The sequence below is a fragment of the Aspergillus ibericus genome (assembly GCF_003184845.1).
Source record: "Aspergillus ibericus CBS 121593 unplaced genomic scaffold BO80scaffold_2, whole genome shotgun sequence".
Taxonomy (NCBI): Eukaryota; Fungi; Ascomycota; class Eurotiomycetes; order Eurotiales; family Aspergillaceae; genus Aspergillus; species Aspergillus ibericus.
Genome location: NW_020292100.1, coordinates 529,604 through 551,470, shown reverse-complemented (window position 1 = coordinate 551,470; position 21,867 = coordinate 529,604). Strand labels below are relative to the sequence as shown.

General features: G+C 51.0%; 8 protein-coding genes across 8 annotated transcripts; 5 read left to right on the top strand and 3 right to left on the bottom strand.

Moving 5' to 3' along the window:
- Window positions 1–232: 232 nt before the first annotated feature.
- Window positions 233–4,175, top strand: BO80DRAFT_490066 (uncharacterized protein; the record flags this gene model as incomplete). Its single annotated transcript, XM_025723619.1, has 4 exons — window positions 233–253; window positions 1,429–1,658; window positions 1,770–3,473; window positions 3,526–4,175. The coding sequence occupies 4 exons, from the start codon at window positions 233–235 to the stop codon at window positions 3,764–3,766; spliced, it is 2,196 nt and encodes a 731-aa protein (XP_025580024.1). The 3' UTR covers window positions 3,767–4,175.
- A 1,294-nt stretch (window positions 4,176–5,469) lies between these two features.
- On the top strand, window positions 5,470–6,258 carry BO80DRAFT_78238 (uncharacterized protein). The gene has a single exon (XM_025724781.1). The coding sequence runs from the start codon at window positions 5,621–5,623 to the stop codon at window positions 6,092–6,094; it is 474 nt and encodes a 157-aa protein (XP_025580023.1). The 5' UTR covers window positions 5,470–5,620; the 3' UTR covers window positions 6,095–6,258.
- Window positions 5,955–7,907, top strand: BO80DRAFT_78204 (uncharacterized protein). The gene is made up of 2 exons (XM_025724779.1): window positions 5,955–6,185; window positions 6,287–7,907. The coding sequence occupies exons 1-2, from the start codon at window positions 6,173–6,175 to the stop codon at window positions 7,567–7,569; spliced, it is 1,296 nt and encodes a 431-aa protein (XP_025580022.1). The 5' UTR covers window positions 5,955–6,172; the 3' UTR covers window positions 7,570–7,907.
- A 5,919-nt stretch (window positions 7,908–13,826) lies between these two features.
- On the bottom strand, window positions 13,827–15,276 carry BO80DRAFT_420891 (peptide alpha-N-acetyltransferase Nat2). The gene is made up of 2 exons (XM_025718481.1): window positions 14,305–15,276; window positions 13,827–14,224 (listed from the first exon to the last, which is right to left on the bottom strand). Exons 1-2 carry the CDS (start codon window positions 14,867–14,869, stop codon window positions 14,073–14,075), a joined length of 717 nt encoding a protein of 238 aa, XP_025580021.1. The 5' UTR covers window positions 14,870–15,276; the 3' UTR covers window positions 13,827–14,072.
- A 300-nt stretch (window positions 15,277–15,576) lies between these two features.
- On the top strand, window positions 15,577–16,541 carry BO80DRAFT_344379 (mitochondrial 54S ribosomal protein uL3m; the record flags this gene model as incomplete). The annotated part of the gene is made up of 2 exons (XM_025715274.1): window positions 15,577–16,372; window positions 16,444–16,541. 2 exons carry the CDS (start codon window positions 15,577–15,579, stop codon window positions 16,539–16,541), a joined length of 894 nt encoding a protein of 297 aa, XP_025580020.1.
- Window positions 16,542–16,597: 56 nt separating this feature from the next.
- Window positions 16,598–17,679, bottom strand: BO80DRAFT_396758 (cytochrome c oxidase assembly factor 1 family protein). Its single transcript, XM_025717356.1, has 2 exons — window positions 17,121–17,679; window positions 16,598–17,010 (listed from the first exon to the last, which is right to left on the bottom strand). Exons 1-2 carry the CDS (start codon window positions 17,583–17,585, stop codon window positions 16,918–16,920), a joined length of 558 nt encoding a protein of 185 aa, XP_025580019.1. The 5' UTR covers window positions 17,586–17,679; the 3' UTR covers window positions 16,598–16,917.
- A 10-nt stretch (window positions 17,680–17,689) lies between these two features.
- On the top strand, window positions 17,690–18,771 carry BO80DRAFT_78232 (uncharacterized protein). The gene is made up of 4 exons (XM_025724780.1): window positions 17,690–17,994; window positions 18,054–18,115; window positions 18,181–18,511; window positions 18,574–18,771. Exons 1-4 carry the CDS (start codon window positions 17,907–17,909, stop codon window positions 18,666–18,668), a joined length of 576 nt encoding a protein of 191 aa, XP_025580018.1. The 5' UTR covers window positions 17,690–17,906; the 3' UTR covers window positions 18,669–18,771.
- Window positions 18,711–21,772, bottom strand: BO80DRAFT_371726 (putative JmjC domain protein). Its single transcript, XM_025716495.1, has 4 exons — window positions 21,510–21,772; window positions 21,016–21,349; window positions 18,871–20,950; window positions 18,711–18,816 (listed from the first exon to the last, which is right to left on the bottom strand). The coding sequence occupies exons 2-3, from the start codon at window positions 21,281–21,283 to the stop codon at window positions 18,954–18,956; spliced, it is 2,265 nt and encodes a 754-aa protein (XP_025580017.1). The 5' UTR covers window positions 21,284–21,349; window positions 21,510–21,772; the 3' UTR covers window positions 18,711–18,816; window positions 18,871–18,953.
- Between the last annotated feature and the right edge of the window lie 95 nt (window positions 21,773–21,867).

Genomic DNA, 21,867 nt, shown 5'->3' with positions numbered 1-21,867 from the left:
TTATTGGTCAGAACCGAGCGGGTTCCTGGCACTAGTCTGGCTAGCAGACCAGCAGAGTCTAAGCGACCCACTGTGCCTGGCTTTTCACTCAGGGGATCGCGGCACCTTACTTTCCAGAATAAGTGACGGGAGTGAAACAAGGATAGCGACCAAATTAAAAAAAAAAAAAAAATAACAGGAAGGCAAACCGCAGAAGGCTCAACAGATCCTGGAGTCATGAATAGAAATGGCCATGAGGTCATTGAGACACACAGCAAGGATCTCTCTAGGAACCCACCGTGTAGCAAGTCAACAGCTACGCAGGTCCGTTGGAGTCCACAATTCATACTAGCCTGTAGTACCCGGTACAGACCACGGTACTCAATACTCGGTACGGAGTACTGTTAGGTAACATATGTTTCGGCTCCCGGCCGACTCAGGGGGCGGCAAAACCAAAGGGCTATCTATCTAGGAGATGGATGTCTGCCGTGTACTCCCTAACACACATATCTTTTATGACCCCAGCTACTCTGTACTCGGATTGACTTTGAGGCCAAATATGGCTCTCTAAGTGTGCAGAGGCTATCTATCTGGTTAAACTGTGTACTACTATCAAACATAGTGGGTATTCGTGAAGAACGAAAAACTTCCGGGGTGCTGTGGTTCTCCGGGGGAATCTTAGTACAACTGTACGACTCCTGCACCTTGCCTTATCTATCTCCTACCTAGTCAGGTCTACGGAGTCGATGACCGTACCATTACTCTGTTGATGGTACGATGATAGTATTCTACTCCGTAGTCCAACCCCATCTGCCACCAAGCTTTGCCTCTCCTCCCCACAACCGGTTAGACAACAAATGAATGGAAATGAAACGGGCCATCTAGACCGCTAGGTAGCTTAGTTCTGGGCGCACTACTGCTGGCTTACGCCCTCTGGGCCTTCGCCCTGCCGGCTCACTTCATTTTCCCTCTTTTCTCTCCCTCTCCCTATCGCGTGCCGTCCGCCTCTTCTTCTGCTACTCCTTTCCTTTCCTTTTTTACCTGTTTCACGTCGTTCTTTTCCCCCCAACCCTCAGTACCTCGGGGGGTTGTACAGTCGTTCATTTCAGGGAGCCTTTCTCACTCCCGTCCACTCCTTGCTCCAAATCCGTCCTCGACGTTCGCTTCATTGTTTGCCAGACCTCCGTTGCTGCTGCCCACCCGTTCGCACTGAGATCTTCTTATTATCGGCCCCTCCTGCTCGATCGCTCCTCATCATCAAAGCCGCTACTACCTGTCTCCTTCATGATTGACGGTTATCGACGCCAAGGGAATACTCACATCAGACAGACTCAAGTGCAGGCCTGGTCCTGAAACTGCCCGCTCGTCGCCGTAATCTAGTCCTCCGGGTAACGGAGTTCTGGATTACCTCTTTCGAGAGCTAGGTCGATCATGCGCCATCACCATCAGCATCAGGCCCTCCATGGCACACATCTGCAAAGTCTCTCAATGCCACGCCGGCCTGGCATTGTGCCTCGTGATCGATTGCCTTTGCTAACGATGGCCGAAACACCAACGCTAGCGAGGAGGGAGCCTTTGCCATCTACCGACTCCTCCTCTAGCTCATCTTCTTCATCCAGCGAGACCAAACCGACAAGCACGCTTACTACCACGACTTTGCCCGTTGTTCTAGGAGCAGTGTACGTGCTACTATGTTTTCTTCCTTGTTGACATTCTTTCACCCTTCACATTACGGATCAATGGCGACATCTCTACTTAACAACTTAGGTCCGTGACTGATAAGTGCTTAGGATTCCCGTTGTGATTGCCATAGCTATTCTACTCTACCTGCACCGCAGAAACGTGAAGAAGCTCCGTAACGAGGACGCGAATGACAAGCACAAATCTCTCGACTTTGGTCTAGATTTGGCGCCCACGGGGGCGAAGCCCATGCAACAGGCTGAGAAACTTGATCGTAACGCGGCTCATAATAAAGGGGTATCGCTGGATATCGGGCCTAGCCCCTATCTTCTTCCGCCTGGATTGCACAATTCCAGGGAATCCCTGAGTTCTCTGTCCAGATCCATCGGTGATGGGGATGATGACAAGTACCGACATGTAGGGTCGTTTCTGGGTGACAATGCATCGCTCAGGTCGCACTCGAGAGGTCCCCAGGATGATGCGTCAAGCTTTACGGGCTCAACCAGACGGGGCGCGCTTGGTGACGATATGAACCAAGGGCTTCTGCGAAATGCCCAAAGAATGTCGCGCTCATCGCCTCCGCTCTACACAATTCCTTCTGCCGATCGCAATGTGCAGAGTCCAGCCAGCTCTGATCACGAACGCGATCATGGGTTTCAGCTGGACCTGCCCAGAAGCCCGAGCCCCGTGCATGTACCGGGAATGACTATCAGCGAGCCGAACCCAATGACAAGCCACGAACCCGAATTCAGTGGAACCCATGTCAATGCTGAGGCTAGTGCTAAGGAGAAGCGCTTATCGCATATGCCTTTTGAAAATGCACAGTACTCAAACCTGACCCATCCCAGCGATAACAGTCAGAATGAGGACGTGGGTCCCAGTCCACTCCCTCAGCATCATGCAATTACCCCGTTACATGATCCTCTTCCACTTCACCTGGACTCAAACACAACTTCCGCGCACACCGCATCGATTCCCACTCCTCGGATCTCGCTTCCTCTGAGTGATGCGCCTAGCGATTATGGTGACGCAAGGAGGTCAACAATCCCATCCTTCAATGTGCAAGAGGTAGCCAGCATCGCGGGCCCTGCAGATAGCCCGGAGAAGTCCACTGTCCCTGCAGTGCTTTCGGAAGAGCCACGAACTCAGAACGCAGGTCTTGATCCTCGTCGTGAGACCCGACGGATGACCCTTGGGCTTCGTCCTCTGCCGCCAGAGGATCCATCTGACAACCCCGAGCAACGTGCCAATCGTATCCGGTCATTCTACAAGGAATACTTTGATGAGAATAAAACAGGTCGGGAAACAGTCTACCAGGACTATGGGCCGGAGGTCTACGCTGAAAATGGTGGCTATGTGTACGATCCTATGATGGGTGATCACTTTAATGCAGTCCCGGCGCCATTTGCTGAACCGGTAACTCGCCGTGCCATGACTCCTCCACCTCGCGCGCCTCCGCGCTTTCAAGGGGCAGCTCGGCATATGGCCACCGGCTCGGACGGAGGCTTCAACGATCGATTCCAAAGCCCCGGCCCCCGTGCATTTTCCTCTGCCTCTGGTCGGTTACCAGGACCACCAAAGCCGCGCAAGGCGGTGCCCCCACCGTCACCACTTCAAATCCTTCCTACTCCGCATATGTTGAAGGACGATTCCTTAATGACGGCCATCGATTATGCTCCCGCCAATCACTTTAAGGATCAGAAGGAGGGCCGGCCAGGGACGCCTTTAGGTGGTCTACAGCCATTTAGCCTGGCGGTGCCAGTCCATTCGCCACTCGTCTCTGCTTTCGACGACCTTTCAGCCCTACCTAGCGCGTGAGTTTAGCGTTGTTTCCAAACGTATATATCGATGTTAACTAGTCTCTAGGCACGCATTGCGAAAGTCAGGCGCTTATGACACTTTGGACTTTGCACCTCCTCCTCGCTTCAAGAATGATACTGCAAGCGATGCAGGCAGTATTCGCAGCAACCACACAGGGATTTCCACAACCCATCTGCACAACATCCGCACTGGTGCGTATCGCGTCAGCCGCTTGCCCCCGGACACTGTGGGTACCAAGGATGATTTGATATCAAACCTCCGTCCTACATGGGATATGCGGCATTAAACATCGACGTTTCTGCTTAGTTCTTTCTTCCCCGCCGTAACGATTTCCCCCTTTGCCACAGTCATCTGGTGCTTACATACCTTATCACGATCTATTCTTGTCTATTATATTCTGTCCCAGCGGTACTTCTTTGAGGAACCGGGCTTGATTTAGCAACTTTCCCGATGTTCAGTGGCGTGATACATACAAGGGGCTTCTGTTCTTCGTATCTGCTTTTACTAGGCGCTGGATATGAATAGTCAATTTCCATAACCTTCAACTTGCAAATATGATATTCTTGGAGGCGGATCGTCGGAGGCCACGGCCGATGATTCCCGATCCCAAATGTATTGGAACTAGCGCCATGTTTATATATCACACTTATCAATTTTGTGCTGTGTAGGCACTGCCTGCGAAGAATCTCAGTACGGCTAGAAGTTCACTGTCATCCAGCGATGATTCGCAGGGTCTTGCTTCATCATAGAATTAGGACGGGCGATCCAGAAGCTGTCCATGGCACAGTATGTCCATATGCGGTTCCACCGTACTCCGTAGATGCTTCGGAATAAAGGTGCTCCACGAAACCGGGAACTTCTGGTCCAAGTTTGTGCATTGGAGTTGGTTACTGCACGACCTGGTGGCTTACGTCAAAGCCATAGGCTAAAGTCCCTTAAGCTACCATGTCGAAACGCAATTTCGGGGCAGCAGGAAGTGACAGCGCCCGCAAGCGGCCGTTGCTTCGTCTCCGTAGCCAATATAGCCATGGACCGAGTCGGAACAAAAACCCTGGTCCTGTTCTGATTCTGAACAAGTGTACGGAGTACCCCGTTTATCATGAAGTGTCGAGCCATCAATTCGCTAGGCATGGCAGTCGTATTCAGCCCGGCGATTAAAAGGTGGAAATCGGAATTTGTGGGAGCCACTGATGAACCTAGCCAGGTATATCTACATATTTTACAGGGACAAGTATGTACATACCTACTTACCCGATGATCTCCAACTGTGTTTATCAACGCTCTGCACAGGGAAATTCCATCGTCAGTCTAGGTTCATCCGGCTGTAGGAGCCTGCAGAATGGTGGATAAAACTTGGGACCGCCGTACCTGATGGTAACCCACGGCCGAGGGGCCTGAAAATTGTGGTTCATGCTGGCTTAGCGGTAACAATGGGCTTTGGCTTCACCAATCCGGGCTTGACATTACTCTAGTTGGGAGATTGGCCCCACTGGAGACGGCACTCAATCTGCAATCAGCAACTCTTCCTGGCCGGCCCGGTGGGCCTCTCAGAGGCCATCAAGTTTTGTTGCCCCCCATGAATCCGGTTCTAACTTTCAACTGTTGCTAAGAATAAGTACTAGTTCAAATCTCGGGCTTGGATGGCATAGTAGTATCCGTCGACTATGGAGACGGGTTATGGAGTATCTACTGCTCTAGCTCCCTCCTCATCGATGCGACGTTCCTCGATAGGAACCCTCAGTCTAGATATCTCACGGATCGATCATCTTGGGGAGGAGGAGATGACGGATGCCGCTGCTTGCTTACCTCGGTGGGTGCCGATCGCAGCCAGACCGTAACACCCCATTCATTGGGTTGTACCATACATGACTGCTCTCGGTACCTCAATTACACTTCGGGTTACCACCTCAGCCAGGTACCTGGTACTAAGAATACCACAGATATAATTCAGGAGCCGGCTTGCACAGGCTTGCTCTGGCCGCAATTCGCCCATCTATTCGTTCACTCACTCGCTCTTTTCCTTTCCGTTCGTTCTCTCGTTGGAGTCCTCTCTCCTCCCCCTCCCCCTAAGAGTATCTGTTCCGATGAGTGTCATTCCTCCTCTTTAGATATCTAACATGAGATCTTCTTCTGCTGTCTCATGGCATCCTGTTTAATTCCGGTGAGTGGACACTCTGTTTCGCCCCCTTCTGATTTTTTCTTATTAAAAATCTGTTTATTTTTCTTTTTCTTTTTTTCCCTTCTCGATTTTGCCCGCGTTGATCTGAGGCGACCGTCCTTCTCCCCTGACCATCGGCTAGGCAGACCATTGTCAGCTTCACCACTCCCCAGGCGCGGTGCTCTTATTCTAGCAGAGCAGTCCTTCTTCTTAACCATTACCGGCTGTGCGGTTGTATATTGCTATTCAACTCTATCCATTCCTTCGCCCCTAAATTTATATTTTCGCTCTTTCAATCGTTTTCCGACCTTCCGGCAAAGGCTTGACGGAGACCTGGATTGCTACGAAATTCGGCCCAAACGTGTACCACCGATAAATTCCCGGCTGCATACGCATTGTTCCCTCGTGAATCACGCAGTAGCGACTGTGCTTGCGGTGGACTCGCGGAGTTCTTGACATCGGCCGATCCTGACTTCCTGATACAACTTTGGGCGCTTATCCACTTGGAATTAATTGCTCCAACACAATCTCACTATGTCATCCTCCGGTATAGTGCTACCCCACCATGTCCCCTATCTCAGAGCGTGTCGCTATCTGTTGCCTTCCATCATAATCCATATACCTGCGATTTACTGAACTTGCCCACAGTGGCGGCTGCAGCGGGAGCAGGCGCGGCGGTAACATCAGCGAGCGCCGCTGACGCTGCTACACCCACCGAAACCCAAGCGGAAACGTCATCTCAAACAACTCCTGAAGCAGCTCCAACGTCCCAGTCGACAACATCTCAGTCAACAACCTCGGAATCTACGACATCTGTACCTACATCGTCTACATCGTCCACATCATCGACGTCCGAGTCAACCTCTTCTACTACAACGATACCCATAGCACCGACGACGACAAGTAGCGCTTCGAGCACTTCTACAAGTACCACCGAGGTGCCCACTACCACTTCCACCACTTCTCGGACGACTGCGACCCCCGATGTGGTCACAACAGTGGTCACGCAGACACCAACCAATGGGGCCACTGGGGTGGAAACCTTGACTATAACCTCGACTGATACAGCCATTCCAACTGGAACTTCTGGGACTGCGGCGAATGGCGTGTCTACCACAATCAGCGGATCATCACCAACGTCATCTTCGGGAGGAGGTGGTGGTGGTGGTAGCTCAGGGCTTTCGGCCGGTGGCACCATAGCCGTTGCCGTGGTTGTGCCAGTCGCCTCGGTAGCTATAATCATACTTGCGGCGTTATACTTTTGGAGGAAATGGAAAGCAAAGAAAGCGGCAGAAGAAGAACGGAGGAAGGAGGTGGAAGAATACGGATTCAACCCGAATAATGACCCTTCCCTACCTCCAATCATGGGCGCCGGAGCCTTCGAGCCGAAAGACGACAATACTTCTTCGGGATACCGAGGCTGGGGGACGACATCCGCTGGCCGCAAAGCATCTACCAACTTATCAAGCAGCGCTGGAGTTGGCCTGGCGATGTCCGAAGCTGGAAGTGCGCCTGGCTATCATCATGCAGCTACCCCAAGTGATGGGACTATCCAGTACTCCGAAGGACAAGGTACTTTGGGGGAAACCGAACCTATCGGGGTTCTGGGTGCTGCTCCGGTAGCTGCGGCGAATAATCGAAACGTCGACATCCATCGTGGCCCATCGAACGCTTCATCGGCATATTCTGCAGCCAACCGATCAGAAGCGTCCGAAGAGAGCCACATGTCTGCCACTCACCCCTCGGGTCCTTTCTATGATGATAACCCGTATTATACTGATATGCAGCCGCAATATGGGGCATATGGTGAAGGCCCCTATGGCGGTGCCCCGCCTGTAATTCGGGATGTCCAGGCGCGGCGCAATACACGAATTGAAAGCCCTGCCGTGTTTCCCAGACAGGGAAACGCTGGTATCGCGCAAAACTTCTGAGGAGTAGCTTGAGAAGCTGGCCCTCTGAACAATATAATGACGCTGCCGTCGCAATATTTGCCATCTTGAATAATTGATATCCGGTTAGTGGTGTTCAGTCATTTCTTCAAATTCCTGCCTGGGCCTTCGCAACCCTAGACATGGAAGGTTCTGTGCCAACATCCCGCTGGATGGATGAACCAGTTCGCGGTCATACTTTTGAGTATCGTTCAACTGCCACATAGCACGAGCCTCCCTTTTTAACTCTCGCTTGTTATTTCTTTTGTGGCCTTCTCAGACCTCAAAACATCTCTTTTCGTTTCTCATTCCCCATCAACCTGTTCCGTTGTTTTTGACTGGTGCCCTCGTTATTCTGGTATATGGATATATCCCTACTGTTTTTCTTTGGCCTTGCGATTGTACATTTATGATTCTAAAGAAGCCCGACTTCCACCTAAGGCAGACCAGGGCTTCTTACGTTTATTGACTTCTACCCACTTGCCTATCCTATCTTGTCTTCATTTGCATGATTGATTTCGTGCTCGGGTCTGGATACACTGTGGATCAAAGCTGCTGCAATACTTGCATCTCACCTGTACATTTGGATGCAATCGCTTTGTGAAATTCTTATGGTGAGAATAGCGTGATTGAATACATATTTTGGAATTTTGTTTCTGCTTTCTCTCATGCCTGGATTCTAGCTCCTAGTAATGGTTCGCTGGCCGTTCATAGACCAAGTACCTCCGGAGAGGTCCCTAGATCTGGAGCGTCCAGTTTGTGTAGATGGGCCTATGACGTTTAGAGTGAGTATTAATCTTCCCAACAAGGCGCCCTCAGGATCGGAGGGCACCTGATCATACGCTATACGGGGTACTCCGCACAGACATGCGTTGATGTAAAAGTGATCGAATGACGGGACCGTTACCTTGTATAAGGCTGGAGACAGAATAAGGTCCAGATCAATAGAGTCCCTGTCCGGAGTAAGTCCCGCTACGAACCGATGCCGCTTAAGAAGCGAGCCCCCCACTACGTACATGGACATGCCTATGCTTGTCGATGCACCCTAACGGTACCAGCGTGCCTCGGCGCCAGGGTGATTGGTTGCTCCGACCACGCTTAGTACACTTTCATGTAACTTGTGGTTGGCTGAATCTTTGAAAGAGGGCAAGGCAAACCGGGAGTGGTGCATTGCAGCGAAAGGTACCGGAGACTGAGACTCTGAGAGACGACTGCCTACACCAAGAGAGCAGGACCACTGAGTACTACTACCAGGAGCCTGGTAGAACTTTGATTAGTCCGATACAGCTTCAGAACACGTTGCCCACGATCCGCGAATGGAAGCGTTGTTGTCTTGGGATACAGGGAACGTGGGCACATTCCGGCCGTTGATTGGTTCGGAGGCAGCTACCCAGAGCTCTCCACTCGCCCTTGGTCGACCTTTTCTACGTAACTTGACGTTGACTCGCCCCGGCACGAGTCCCTTCCGATTTCCCCATTCGCGCTGAGGTTGACAGAACTACCTATTCAGGTATCCGATGAGTGCGCTCCCGTCGCCGCGGCTTTGACTGAGCTTCTTGTCTTCTCTTCCACCCCTCCCATTGTGCCCCGCCGGGGTCAGGTGCCCCGCATTGGTCTGCCCTTCCGGGTGAACACGGCATACCTTTACTGGAGATTAACCTATCTAGAGAGATACCTTAGCATAATCTGTCGTTTCCCTCTCGGTCTGCTTGTACCTGTTCGCCTGCCCGCCCTGCCACCTCTTCCAGAGTACACAGTAAGTACGACAGCGTGAGCTGCTAAGACACCGGGACGGAGTACTACTACCTACTCTGTAGGTACCTGACCAGACGATCGTCACATTGACGAGTATCTGGCCTCCCTCCCTCGCCTGTTGCTCGGCTTCCCATTGCCTCCATACTCTACTCCGTACTTTTTCCTTTCCTTGTTGTCTTTGTTGACGCCCCACCTCAGACTAGTCCAGTCTTCCCTCGTCTCTCCTCTACTCCGCCGGCCGAGCTCAGAGAGGGGCGGACGTCTTCGCACCATATTCCTACCCGCTGGCATCTTCTTCTCTCTCCCTTCTCCTCTGGCATTGCTGTTCGCCTAGTGTGTCTGTTGCTCCCAGTCCGTGACCAGGCCCCTAAGCCTTTGCCTCAACTGGGCACCAGTGCGTCAAGGGACTGGTTAGATCGCTCTCCAACTTTCGCGCAGAGCCTATCAAGATGTGAGTCCATGTCTGCTCTACGACCTCGATTCAACTTGACTTGTCTCCAATGGAATTCTGACCATAGAGTTACAGGAAGTTCGGTAAACAGATACAGCGTAGACAGCTCGATCTCCCTGAATATGCCGCAAGCTTCGTGAATTACAAGGCTTTGAAAAAGGTCGGTTTCTCTTGCTGTCCTCCCCCCTGCCGCTGCCCCCCGCCTTTTTTTTTTTTTTTGTTTCCATATCCTTCGAGTAACACCAGACCTCACCAGAGTTAACATATTAATGACAGCTTATCAAACAACTCAGTGCGACACCGACAATTCCCGCTCAGAGCACCGCGGGTGTGGCCCAAAATGTCCCCGAAGCGCAAGCCGCCCTCCGCGCAAACAAGGAGGTTTTCTTCTTCCGTCTGGTAAGAAGATCTGGCAAGGAGAATATGGATTGGGGCTCATTGGTCATTTCTGTAGGAGCGGGAAATAGAAAAAGTCAATGCCTTCTATCTGCAAAAAGAGGCCGAGGTTTGTGCCCATCTTGGTGCCCATCTTCCTACACGAAAGCTGATGAGAGATAGTTTTCATTACGGCTGAAAACGCTGGTCGATAAGAAGAGGGTTATCCAGTCACGGGCAGTGACCAGTTCAAAAGCACCAGCCAATTTTGTTGCCCTCTTTGAAGGGTTCCAACAATTCGATGGGGATTTGAACAAATTACAGGTGAGCTCATCCGTTGCTTGCAAAGGTGTGCCCGGGGATACTGATTACTGCTTCCCGACATAGCAATTCGTCGAGATTAATGAGACCGCCATGTCGAAAATTCTGAAGAAGGTTCGTCGCAGAAAGAAACGCCGCCATTGGCGCTCTTGATTTCATATGACTGACAAGGCAGTTAGTGGGATAAAACATCAAAGGTCCGAATCACCCATACCTTCCGCATAAGTCCATTCACCCTGTCGGGTCAATATGCGACTCCTTACTTATCTGTGTGCCTCCTATAGTCTCGCATGAAAGAACTGTACCTTCACCGCGCTGTAGAAGTACAACCATGTTTCAACCGAGACGTCTTGCGTGACCTGTCCGATCGGGCAACAACAGCCAGGTTAGAGCTTGAAGCTTGGGCAGAAGGCGAAAACATCCATTTTGACACGGCCCGCCCAATGGACCGGGCGATGGCTGTTCAAGCCTTTGGGACGGATGAGGAAGACCTGGACCTACAGATTCTACAGTCTGCTACTACAGGGAATCTGCAGACATTGCGCGAATGGACCGCTAAGCTGCAGTCGTCTCCTGATGCCCAGGTCCGCGCCACCCGCACTTTCCTAGCCGCCATCAATGAGTTCTCCGACGACGTCCTAGCAGTTCTGCTTGAAAGTGGCTTGGTTGACATCTACGCAGAAGATGACATCAATGAGCGCAATTGTCTTCATGAAGCGGCAATCTCGGGCCGCGAGTTTGTTTTCAAAGCCGGCCTGGCAGCAGGGGTCGATATATCTCGCACTGATGTTTACGGCAGGATACCCCTACATTACGCCTGTATGCATGGCCGGGTGGAAATGGTACGCGAGCTACTAACCGCAGGATCCCATACCGTCGACGTGATGGATCATGATAACTTTACCCCTTTGATCCATAGCATAGTCAAAGACCAATTAGCATGTGCCGAGCAGCTTCTTCACAACAACGCTCGTATTGATCCCGCTTCCGAGTCTGATCACATTCCGCTGAATTTGGCCTGTCAGCATGGATCGCTATCGATAGTCCAGATGCTTCTAGAGCGGCGTGCACGATTGCTCCCCGATGCGGAAGGCCTCTATCCCCAGCACATGGTGGCGCGAGCCTCTCAGTCGCCGCAGTTACTTTTGCTTCTCAAGCAATACGGAGCTGACATGAACCAGAGGGACAAGCTGTATCAATGGACGCCACTTTTTCATGCAGCTAGCGAAGGCTGTGTTGGCTGCTTGCGCACTCTACTGGAGCTCGGTGTTGACGCCAGTGCTGTTGATGAAAAGGGTCTTTCGGCGATGTATTATGCGGCTTGGGAAGGACATTTGGAATGCATGCTTTTACTTTGGTCTAGCCGTGCTGACTCACGACCTTCGCGAAAGCCATTCGACATTCTGAACGGTTCGAGACTACCAGAATCAGGCCATGCTGTTGACTTGCAAATCGGCGATGCAACAGAGTCCGGTGACATCGAGACCGTCGATGGTATCCCCGATCTATCTCTTCCACCGCCGATCATACCGTTGAGGCGATACGGTCACAACTTCTTGGATAAGAAAGTCTTTGTCCAGATATTGTTCGACACTGGCGTGTCTGGGTCGATTTTATTCGATCAAGCAGGTCGGCATCCTGCGGCTCGTTTGACAATCTCTTCAAAGCTTTCTGACCTGATCCCCCGCACGATAATGCTTCCGATACAGGAGGATTCACGCATGATATCATTCCATGTCGATAATTTAGAGTCATTCGCCGTTGATTTCGAGATCTTTCCCACGTTTGGCTCTAAGGTGATCGCTAAAACAGTTGCCTTGCCAACTGTTTTCAGGGCAGAGAATTCCAGCACGGGCGCCTGTACATTGCCGTTGTTTGACCCTAGATTACGCTCGATCGGTCAGCTTCAGTTTGGGTTTCAAGTTATCAAGCCGTACCATGGGGATCCTCTGGAGATCACCCACTTCGCCACCTACTGGAAGGCAACCAGTGTTATTGATCCCGAACACAACGGCTTCGTCACTGGGTCAAGCCTGTCGGGAGACCATGTTCAGCTTTTTGTGCAGCTTACCAGAGATCGCGTTCCGGTTCTCTGCCCGCAGTTTACAATTGAGCATCATAATGTCGAAATACCCATATGCCAGCTTTCTTACGCCCAGTTCCAGGCAATGGGCGCTGAGAGGGGCATAAATCATTCAGAGATGTTGCAATTCCTGCAGACACGTGCTGTGGATGACTTGGCACAAGCCCATCGCCTGCTGGCCTCGTCGTTTCTTTCGTTGCGGGAAGTGTTCCACCATCTACCACTTAGTGTCAGCATCAATTTATCGATCCTCTACCCCTCCGCTGCCGAGGAGCGAGCGTTGAACATGACTTCCTTAGCGGATGTCAATACCTTCGCTGATGCTATTCTTACCGAAGTATTTGACCATGCTCGTATTGCGCGTGACCAGGACCCTGATTTCATGCGTTCTGTGGTCTTTACCTCCTACAATCCCAATATATGCATTGCTCTGAACTGGAAGCAACCGAACTGTGAGTTTACACATTGGCCTGCCAAATTTCTTTGAGATAGAATTCGCTAACACTTGGCCCCCTATTTGTAGACCCCATCCTTCTTTGTAATGACCTTGGTCAAATTCGTGACTTGGCCCGTGATGTCAAATCACTTCCAGACGTTGACAGCAGTGGGCGGGCTTCTATGTCTATCAAGGAGTCGGCGCGGATAGCGCAGAGCAATAATCTCATGGGTTTAATCTGTCGTTCCAGTCTCTTGGTATGTTGTTCCGATTGTCCTTCGCGCCAAAACTACGGCAGAACTGGTTTATAGAATAGATCACTGACAATCCCGGACAATGTAGAATGTTGTCCCGGCGCTTGTTGAGACAATCAAGGAGCTTGGCCTCGTGCTGGTTGCAGATACTTCCGATGACGCCGAGCAATCCGACCAAACAGACCCCATGCAAGTCGCAAGCCCAATGGGCGTGGCTGAATGGGCACATATGATGCCAGACGGTGTGAATGGTGTCATGAAAGCCAATGGCATCTTGAAATTCAACGATATGATTGACATGTGATACGTCCCAAGTCTCCCCCGCATACATTCCATATTTCCTTCTTTTCTCTATTTTTTCGTCAATATGTATCTCGGGTGTCAATGAATCCCGAACTATTGTAATCATTTCAGTCCCACTACTCATGTTTCACGGTGAGGTCTTTTCTTTACTACCTGGGGTCCGGTTTGTTTCTTTCCTTCTGCATGCCTGGATGGACTTGATGTGTCATTGTTTTATTGCCCTTGGCTCAATATTGCTACATGCCGTGGTTTTGGATATGTTAGACTTTGGTCTTTTGATGTCTCATTCTATCTTTCTTTGAACATTTGTCCGCCTCGTTCTTATTTGGCGACATTTTTGACAGAAATACCCGGTTCAAAATCCCTGAGTGGAGAAGGACACTGTGTATGTGTCCTGCAAAATTATATGTAACAGCTAGTGTACAGCGCTCTATAAATATAATATCTTGACTCAATGACGCTACGCAAGGAGTCGTTCCCTGCATAAATTGTCTAATCCTCCGTAGTCGGTCGGATCATCACCAGAACCTACATGCCCTTAGGTCTACCTTTGACGATATCCCATCCCCAGTGCCTTAGGACCTTCACAACGTTCGGAGTAATGGCTGCTGTCAAAGGCACACGGATGAAGATGAGACTTTTGTGAACGGCATAGGCAAGGGCAAGTTGTGTCCATAGACCTAGATCGGAGTAAAAACAGCAGTTAGTCACAGAGAGCACTTCCGCATACCATAATAACCTGTGAATCCGAACAACTTACTGGCTTCTCCAGCATTAGCCTGCTCCTGAGCTGCCTCCGTCGACTTCCCCTCAGCCTGACCATCTGAGCCCTCCGATCCGGGATTGGCATCCTCTGAAGCAGGCCACACTTTACTGATTACCCCCTTGACCGACTCGGAGATAACATGCTCATAGTGGCCAATTCGTTCCACCCCAGCCAAGCGAACGACTGCAAAGCAAATCGGAAAGTCTACCGCCGACAGGATCAAGTACACCCAGAGTGCGGACCAGCCGTACTCCTTGGAGAGTGTGCGTAGCCGCTGTGAAAGTGACCCCGGTTGCTGCTCCGACTGCGCCGAGTTGTCCGCCCGCGAAGATTTGAAAAATCGTCGGAACATGCCAGGTTGTTGATATTGACCGCTCTTAAACTTCCCTTGCAAGCGAGGAGCGCGACTCTGGAACATCAACGTCCGCCTTGTTGCAAATCCAAAAGGTATCCTCTGCAGCGGGAAATTGTTCCTCGTCATTGATGCTGATGACCCATTTTGAACTAGTTTGGACGCTTGAGAAAACCAGCGCGATAGGTTAAAAGGCCGTAAGCTCATTTTGATTCGTAAGAGAGTCGGTTATATGCGTGTGAAGGAACGTAATTGGTGAGTCTCTGGACTCTGGATTTGCTTTCTCTTTTTTCGGGATAACTTTCAACGACCGAAGACCAGATCGGAAGGAAACGGACAGGCGGAATCGCAAAGGGTTTCCTCTCAGTAATCACGGACAGGGGAGGGCGAAAAAGCCGAAGAAGCCGAGACAATAATGCAGTCTGAATGCGAGTAAGGATAAATGACGTTGCGGCAGCAGATCGTAGGATCATTCCCGTTTTTTTTTTATACACCCCCGGCGGCCATCGGCGTGCCGGTCAGTCCGATTCCCGACTGGGATCGGACCAGGGCGAATGCACGAAACGCATACTCCGTACATGAGCGTGTGGTAGCTCGTCATAGCCTTGGGGCCTGGATCGAGTCGGATCTTGGATCGCCGCCTAAGCACTACTGGCACTCCATGTGTCTGATCGATTGGATACGTCCTCCGCACGGCGCTGGGCGTATCTGTACAGTAATCCGTCCAAGACCCGGAGGTATTGATGCCTCGCTGTGTTCCCCAGGCACCAACAGCACCCACCGCCTTCGAGGCTCTCCGGTCCATCCAGGACGGCGTCTCCGCATGTCTCCCAAAAATCTCAGCGGCAGAAAAAGGAAGACCCTCTCTCTTCCCATCGCCTTCCTTCCCAGACCCGCGGTCAATCCCACCCGCCATGTCCCCTCGTCTCCCCGGGAAGCTGGCCCAGCTTCCTCTTACTCCGATCTGGGCCCCTCAATGCATTGTCCGCAGCCATGTCCCCGTCCGCACCTTCGGTATCCGGTCGTTGAACCCCCCCAAGAACTCGCGCTTCAACGTCAGCCATGATCTGCCCGTGCTGAAGTCGACTCCCACCGCCGCCCTCGAACGCAAGGCAAACACTCTCCCTCTCCGAACCGGCGCCATCACCTTCAAGAAGGGCATGACCGCCGTTTATGACCCTGAGACCGGGAAGCGCGTGGCTTGCACTGTTCTCCAGCTGGACCGGGTCGAGGTCGTTTCGCACAAGACCCGCCAGAAGCACGGATACTACGCCGTCCAACTGGGAGCTGGCTGGAGGCGCCCTGGCAACCTTACCAAGTCCCTGCTGGGTCATTTCACCGCCAATGGTATCTCGCCGAAGCGTCACGTTTACGAATTCCGGGTCAAGGATGAGAGCGGTCTCTTGCCTGTCGGGCAGGCGGTCAATGCCGATTGGTTCCAGGAAGGCCAGTATATCGATGCTCGGTCTAACACAAAGGGTAAGGGCTTCGCGGGTGTAATGAAGAGACATGGCTTCGGTGGTCAGGATCGCAGTCACGGTGTCAGTTTGACGCACCGTTCGCTCGGTTCGGCCGGTCCCAGTCAAGGTGGTGGTTCCCGTGTTTACCCCGGAAAGAAGATGGCGGGAAACATGGGTAATGAGCAAAATACGGTCCAGAATCTGAAGATTCTCAAGGTGGATCTGGAGAATGGACTCGTTGTGGTCAATGGTAGGTTCCCATGAGTTCCCTGACCGGAGTCGACGATATTGATGCTAACGGTTGTTTTTCCCGCGCTCTAGGCTCCGTCAGTGGACCCAAAGGCTGCGTCGTCAGGATACAGGATGCTATCAAGAAGCCATGGCCGGAAGCCGTTCCCTCGTCTGAGGCATCTTCATAGCGACCTGACCGTACGGGCCTTTTTGTTCTTCTTATGTCCCCTCCCTCCGTGAATGTACTATTACACTGTATTGTTTTTAAGAGCGGCGTCTGTATGCGATACATAAATGATATCCCTTTCCCCAAAGTGTCGATTGTCTATAGAATATTCCACTTCGTTGGCACTCTCAGAAGACGCACCCGCTCGAATACGAGGAACAGGAGTGCTAGAAGAGATGGGGAGGGACGAAAAGTAGGAGAGTGAGAGACGCTTTCCGAAGCCCGAACGCCTTAGCCCAATGCACATGAATGAAGTATTTACATGTACAGATCTCCAAACACCATGTAACAAGCAAGTATACAGCACGGACAAACGGGGGCCCGGTAGTCGAAATCGATCAGCTGCTTTGACTAAATGGGTCGCTATCATTGTCAAGTAACTGGACAATCGTTCCATCCTCAGTTTCCAAGCTCCAGATTTCCGTGCGGAACTAGACACAACAATTGTTAGCTCGGAGTGATGGTCTAAAAAAGTCTAAAAAAAAAAAAAAAAAAAAAAAAAAAAAAAAAAAAACTAAGATAGCGCGGGGTGTGCACGAACAAAGCTGGTCCGGTCCGGTCTGATACTGCGGAACCTCATTTTACCCTGAGCCTTAGTTCCCTTGACCCAGAACGAGATGTCGATACGTCCATGGAGCTGATTCATCTCACCACTGATCCACGGAATCTTCTGAGCGAAGTAGATCTCATCACCCAAGATCTCCCGAGCCTGCGGGGAAGTCCGAAGCGCATACAGCGTGCTGTTAACCACGCTGGAGGAGGATTTCTGGTAGTTGAATATACCCAGCATGGCCGCCCCCACGACAACAGCGAAGATAGGCAATGTTCGCATCCATTTCCGCTCATTACCGACCGAAGGTAATTCTCGGTCGGCGCGTCGCTCCATCAGAGGGCCCGAGTTCGACTGTGGCGCGGGGATCAGATTGCGCCGGGGAGGGAGCATGCTGCGACGATTAATGGATAGGCGCGGGACGCCAATGCGCCGCTCTGCAACTCGTAGGAGCATCTCTGATGGATATATAAGTCCGGCAAGCCTCCAATTGGTCTGGCTGCTTGCACTGTGTGGCGGAAGGCTTTGGATATCAACTGTCCGATTTGGCAGTAGGCGAAGTTGTCAAATCCCTCGGAAGTCCCGAAACTTGGGTACTACCGCGCGGAGCTTGGCAAACGAGACAAACCCACCCAAGCTAGACGTACCTTGGGCATGACCGATGTCAACTATGAACTCTCTAACATGTCGGAATAATTCCCTTCGGTTTCAGCAGGTTCAAGCTGGCAGATATCACCTGCTATTTTCATCCTCGGTGCAGACATAATAGCTGCAGCTATGGCATCGGCAAGACTTCGCAAGGCATTCCGCTACCCTGATGATTCGGGTGATGACGAGCATGGTCGCGAGGAGCTGGACGAAGAAGGTCTACATTGTCGGCCCTGGCAAGATGTCAAGTAGATGATGTTGCTGACGACCTGACAGAGCAGGAACGCGTAATAGACCGGTTGAAGGTGCTCAACGAGAAGCGGAACTCAGAATACAGTGTACTAATAGAATCTCTCCTACATCATGAGCACATTGCTGACTATCCAACGATATATCCATCTAGATCGTCTTTGCCGCCGCCCCTCTGTTTGCTGGCTATGCTTTCGTCGCTTCAATCCTATCAGGCTCTTCGGGCCCATATGAACGGTTTTTGTCCCTCCTCAGCATTCTATCGTTACTAGCCACGGCCTATACGATGAGGTTTCTCCCGCTTCAACGCCCAGATCCCAAAGGCAAGAGACCCATGACGAGGTCGACTATTACCGTCACTTTTCAACGGTATACTTTGCCTCTTAATGCGTCTATCTGCGTGCTCCTAGCCCTGATCTACGCTTCACAATCCACAATGGGATTACGGCTGGGCATCGAACCCATTACATACCTAGTTCCGGGAGGTATGTGATGTCGTAGGACCTTGAACACTTCGTCATGTTTCACAAGTACTTACATTAAATAGCAATGTTTACGACTGTCCTAGTCGCACGCAAAGTCATGCTTTCCGTTGACCTCAAGGCTCTTGAGAATCTCCGTTACGAGTACAAAGGAGCATAGAATCAGCAATGGTTCTACAAAATTTGTGATTGAGTAGGGCTTGTTCTCGTACCACAGATCCTCTAGGATATAATAAATATCCATCGCGCTTTCGACCAATTAATTCCCTCCGGAGTATGCTAGTGAGTCTTCAACTCAAAATATGAAGGTGCTACAAAACGAACATTTGATCCCGAGTGTTTCCGCTGACACCTATTCCAAGTAACACCTGCTCGCTATCCGCAATAAGAAACACTCGATATGCATACAGATGCAACAACCTTAACCACCAATGCCTTATTATTCTCACTCAGGGTCTGGGAGGATTAGGAAAGAGCCATCGAGCCTTTCCAGGGCCGGATCCACCGGTATATCTCCATAGTCAGCGGCATATCCCGTTACGGGAGGGGCCTCCTCAAGCTGAATGCTATGCTCAACCAGTGACTGGTTGCGCTTCTCCTCAGCTTCCTTTTGGTGCTTCTTCAACCGGACAATCTCATCATCGCCAGCCTTCTTTATCCATCGAAGATTGGATTGTCGGAAATCCACCAAGCTCTCCACGCTGCGAGGGTCTGCGATCTTTCTTGTATCATGGCCCAATAATGTGCATGGTGGCTGAAACGGATTCATTGAGGGATCGCGCCGACATGCGGCGCAACTGCATATTTTGCGGCATTTCGGACACTTCCACTCATACATCTCCGTGGTTGCCTGGGGCTTTATGTTAAAAGCTCTGAACAAGCTTCCGTAGCAGTAGTTCGTCCGGCAATAAGAACAAGATGCGAGCTTCCACTTTGGCTCGAAATACCTGCAGATATGGCAACTCCCAGTCTGTTGGTATGAGTCCTTTCGACGAGGCTTTCTTCGCTTGCGGGCAGAGCCCACTCGCTCCAAATCACTTTCTAGTTCCTCCAGGCGTTCTGATTGAACTGTCGGCTTACTTATGTCGACCCACGGCCGCCTCTTGAGTTCTAACTGACAAACCTCTGCAAGCGTTCTCTTCGCCAGCCGGCTTCTCTGCGCAGGAAGACTCTCATAAGTGACATCAGCATGAGGCCTGGAGTCGAGTATCTGCTGCCTCCATGTTTCATATTTGTCTTCAAGGTCATACCAATGGAATTGTTCGACCCATTTAAGCTTCGATATGCAAGCGCAGCTCCTACCCATGGCATAGCACTCCATGCAAACATCATAGGTATCCTCTTCATCCGTGACCGACGGGCCAACACAAGATGGGCAGGTTAAAAATCTGTTGAAGATGTTGCCCCGGCAGTATGAACATGTGATGTTGCTGTCAAAGGGAACATATTCGACATCCTCCTCAGGAAGCTTGTCGGAAAAGCTTTCGGACAAAATTATCTCGGTGAATAGAGCAAAGAGATGTTCAAAGTCCTTCTGTATCAGCTGGATCGTCGGATGATTACTATCGTCTGCGCCTGCCTTGCTAAGAAGGGTCGAGTAATGCTCTAACGAGTAGAACACTATGGCCTTGTTCTTATATTGCTCATCCCGGCAGACCATCCTCGCATCCGGCAGGGCCACTTCGAGCGCCTTCTCTAGGGTTTCCGTGGTTGTTCGATTCCAGGCCACTTTTATTGTCCTTGTTCCTCGGTTCCATACTTGGTGTGCTGCCAAAGGAGGTACGAGGATAAAGTCGCCTGGTCTTTGTTCAACAACGTAAGTCTTGAAGGGTGCTGCCTTCCAGGCATTGATCTGAGCAAAATGATCCTCGATATCGATATCATGCCCAAGCATAGACATCCAGTATTCGGAAACGGCTTTCCGGTCTTTGCTCTCGGTCATAAACCAAACAGAGGATCCTGGTTTCGTCTCTTTACCGTATTCGGCGGAACCATCCGTTGCCTCCACCATTATATTCTGGCCCAAACTAGCACACATCTCTTGGTGGGCTGGAGTGTAAGTACCTTCGTGACCAATGTAACACATTAGGTTCTCAGCACGCATGCCAGGTGGAAGGCAGCTCATAAGGTCGCCTGGTCTGGCAATCAGGCTATCTGGACCTGAGTTCTTGTCGTGTCTGCCGTGGGCTGAAGTTGTTGCCCCCGGGCCTTCGAAGGCTTGCGCGGATGTATTCAAATAAAATAGTCCAGGTGGTATTATTTTTTTCAACTGTTCGTACCATTCCGGAGGGCAGTCAATGTCTTTCAAATAGATTCTTTGGCGATCGGGATCTTTGTAGTTATACTCATTCCACTGATTGGTAAGGAGCGGCATGTTTTTCAAGTAATGCCCAATAGTAAGAGGCAGATCGGTTTTTGTAGTTAGATTCCGAGCAATTTCCGCTGCGATATAGAGGCCCCGATTAGACAGGAAAGGTAGCTGGCATGGGATAGGAGCGAGCACTCACTCTTCGCTGAGTAGTGGTTCCTTAGCCACTTCTCTGAGAAGATCGAGCCATCCAGCCAGCGATCGAAGCCTTCGACAACTAAGGGCTTTCCACCCCGGACCACATGGAGCAGAACAAGCTTTTCAAATATTTCCAGTCCATTTTCATCGATCGCGTCGCAATGAATTCTAGCAGCATACTCGAAATTCGGGGTTGCCTCAACAAGTGATTTAAGGTCCAAGTCCGGAGAAAGTGGCTCAAAAGCCGCGCGGGGTCGCTGCGCAGGCATCAAGACGGTTGTTCAATGGAAACTCATGCGAGTCAGGTAGTTGAAGATATTGAGGGCGAACTTGGCCTGCTAAGCATCATTAGATACGGCTGACAATTCACTCTCCGCAGTGGAGCAGCATTGTAGATAGAAAGCTTCAGGATGAATCCAAATGCTAGGCACCCATCACACCACGGAGGTCATGTTCGATATGGAACTCCCAAGATATTTGACACCATAAACTTACACCACGAAAGTCCAATGAAATAGTGTAGAAGATTCCAACATCACCGTGCTCCTAGAAGCAGCCCAACAGGATGTAGTTCATTTCTTGTCCGTACACATATCGTGCGGACAGAGCAAAGAGTAACACGCAGGTCAGAGCATATGTACTGAAAAAGAATAGTTGTACAAGGAGCAATTATCGGAGCCCCGATGTTGAAAACAAGCAGAGCACGTACGGAGTACACGCAGTTGATTGCCTCAATTCACTGGCTGCAGCTGCATTTGCGATTGTGGCATGTGGGTCCCGTCTGTCTGGGCCAGGAACGCATAGAACAAGCAAGGCACTATGCTGCAAAGGGCTCAAGTCACCTCCGGGCTCC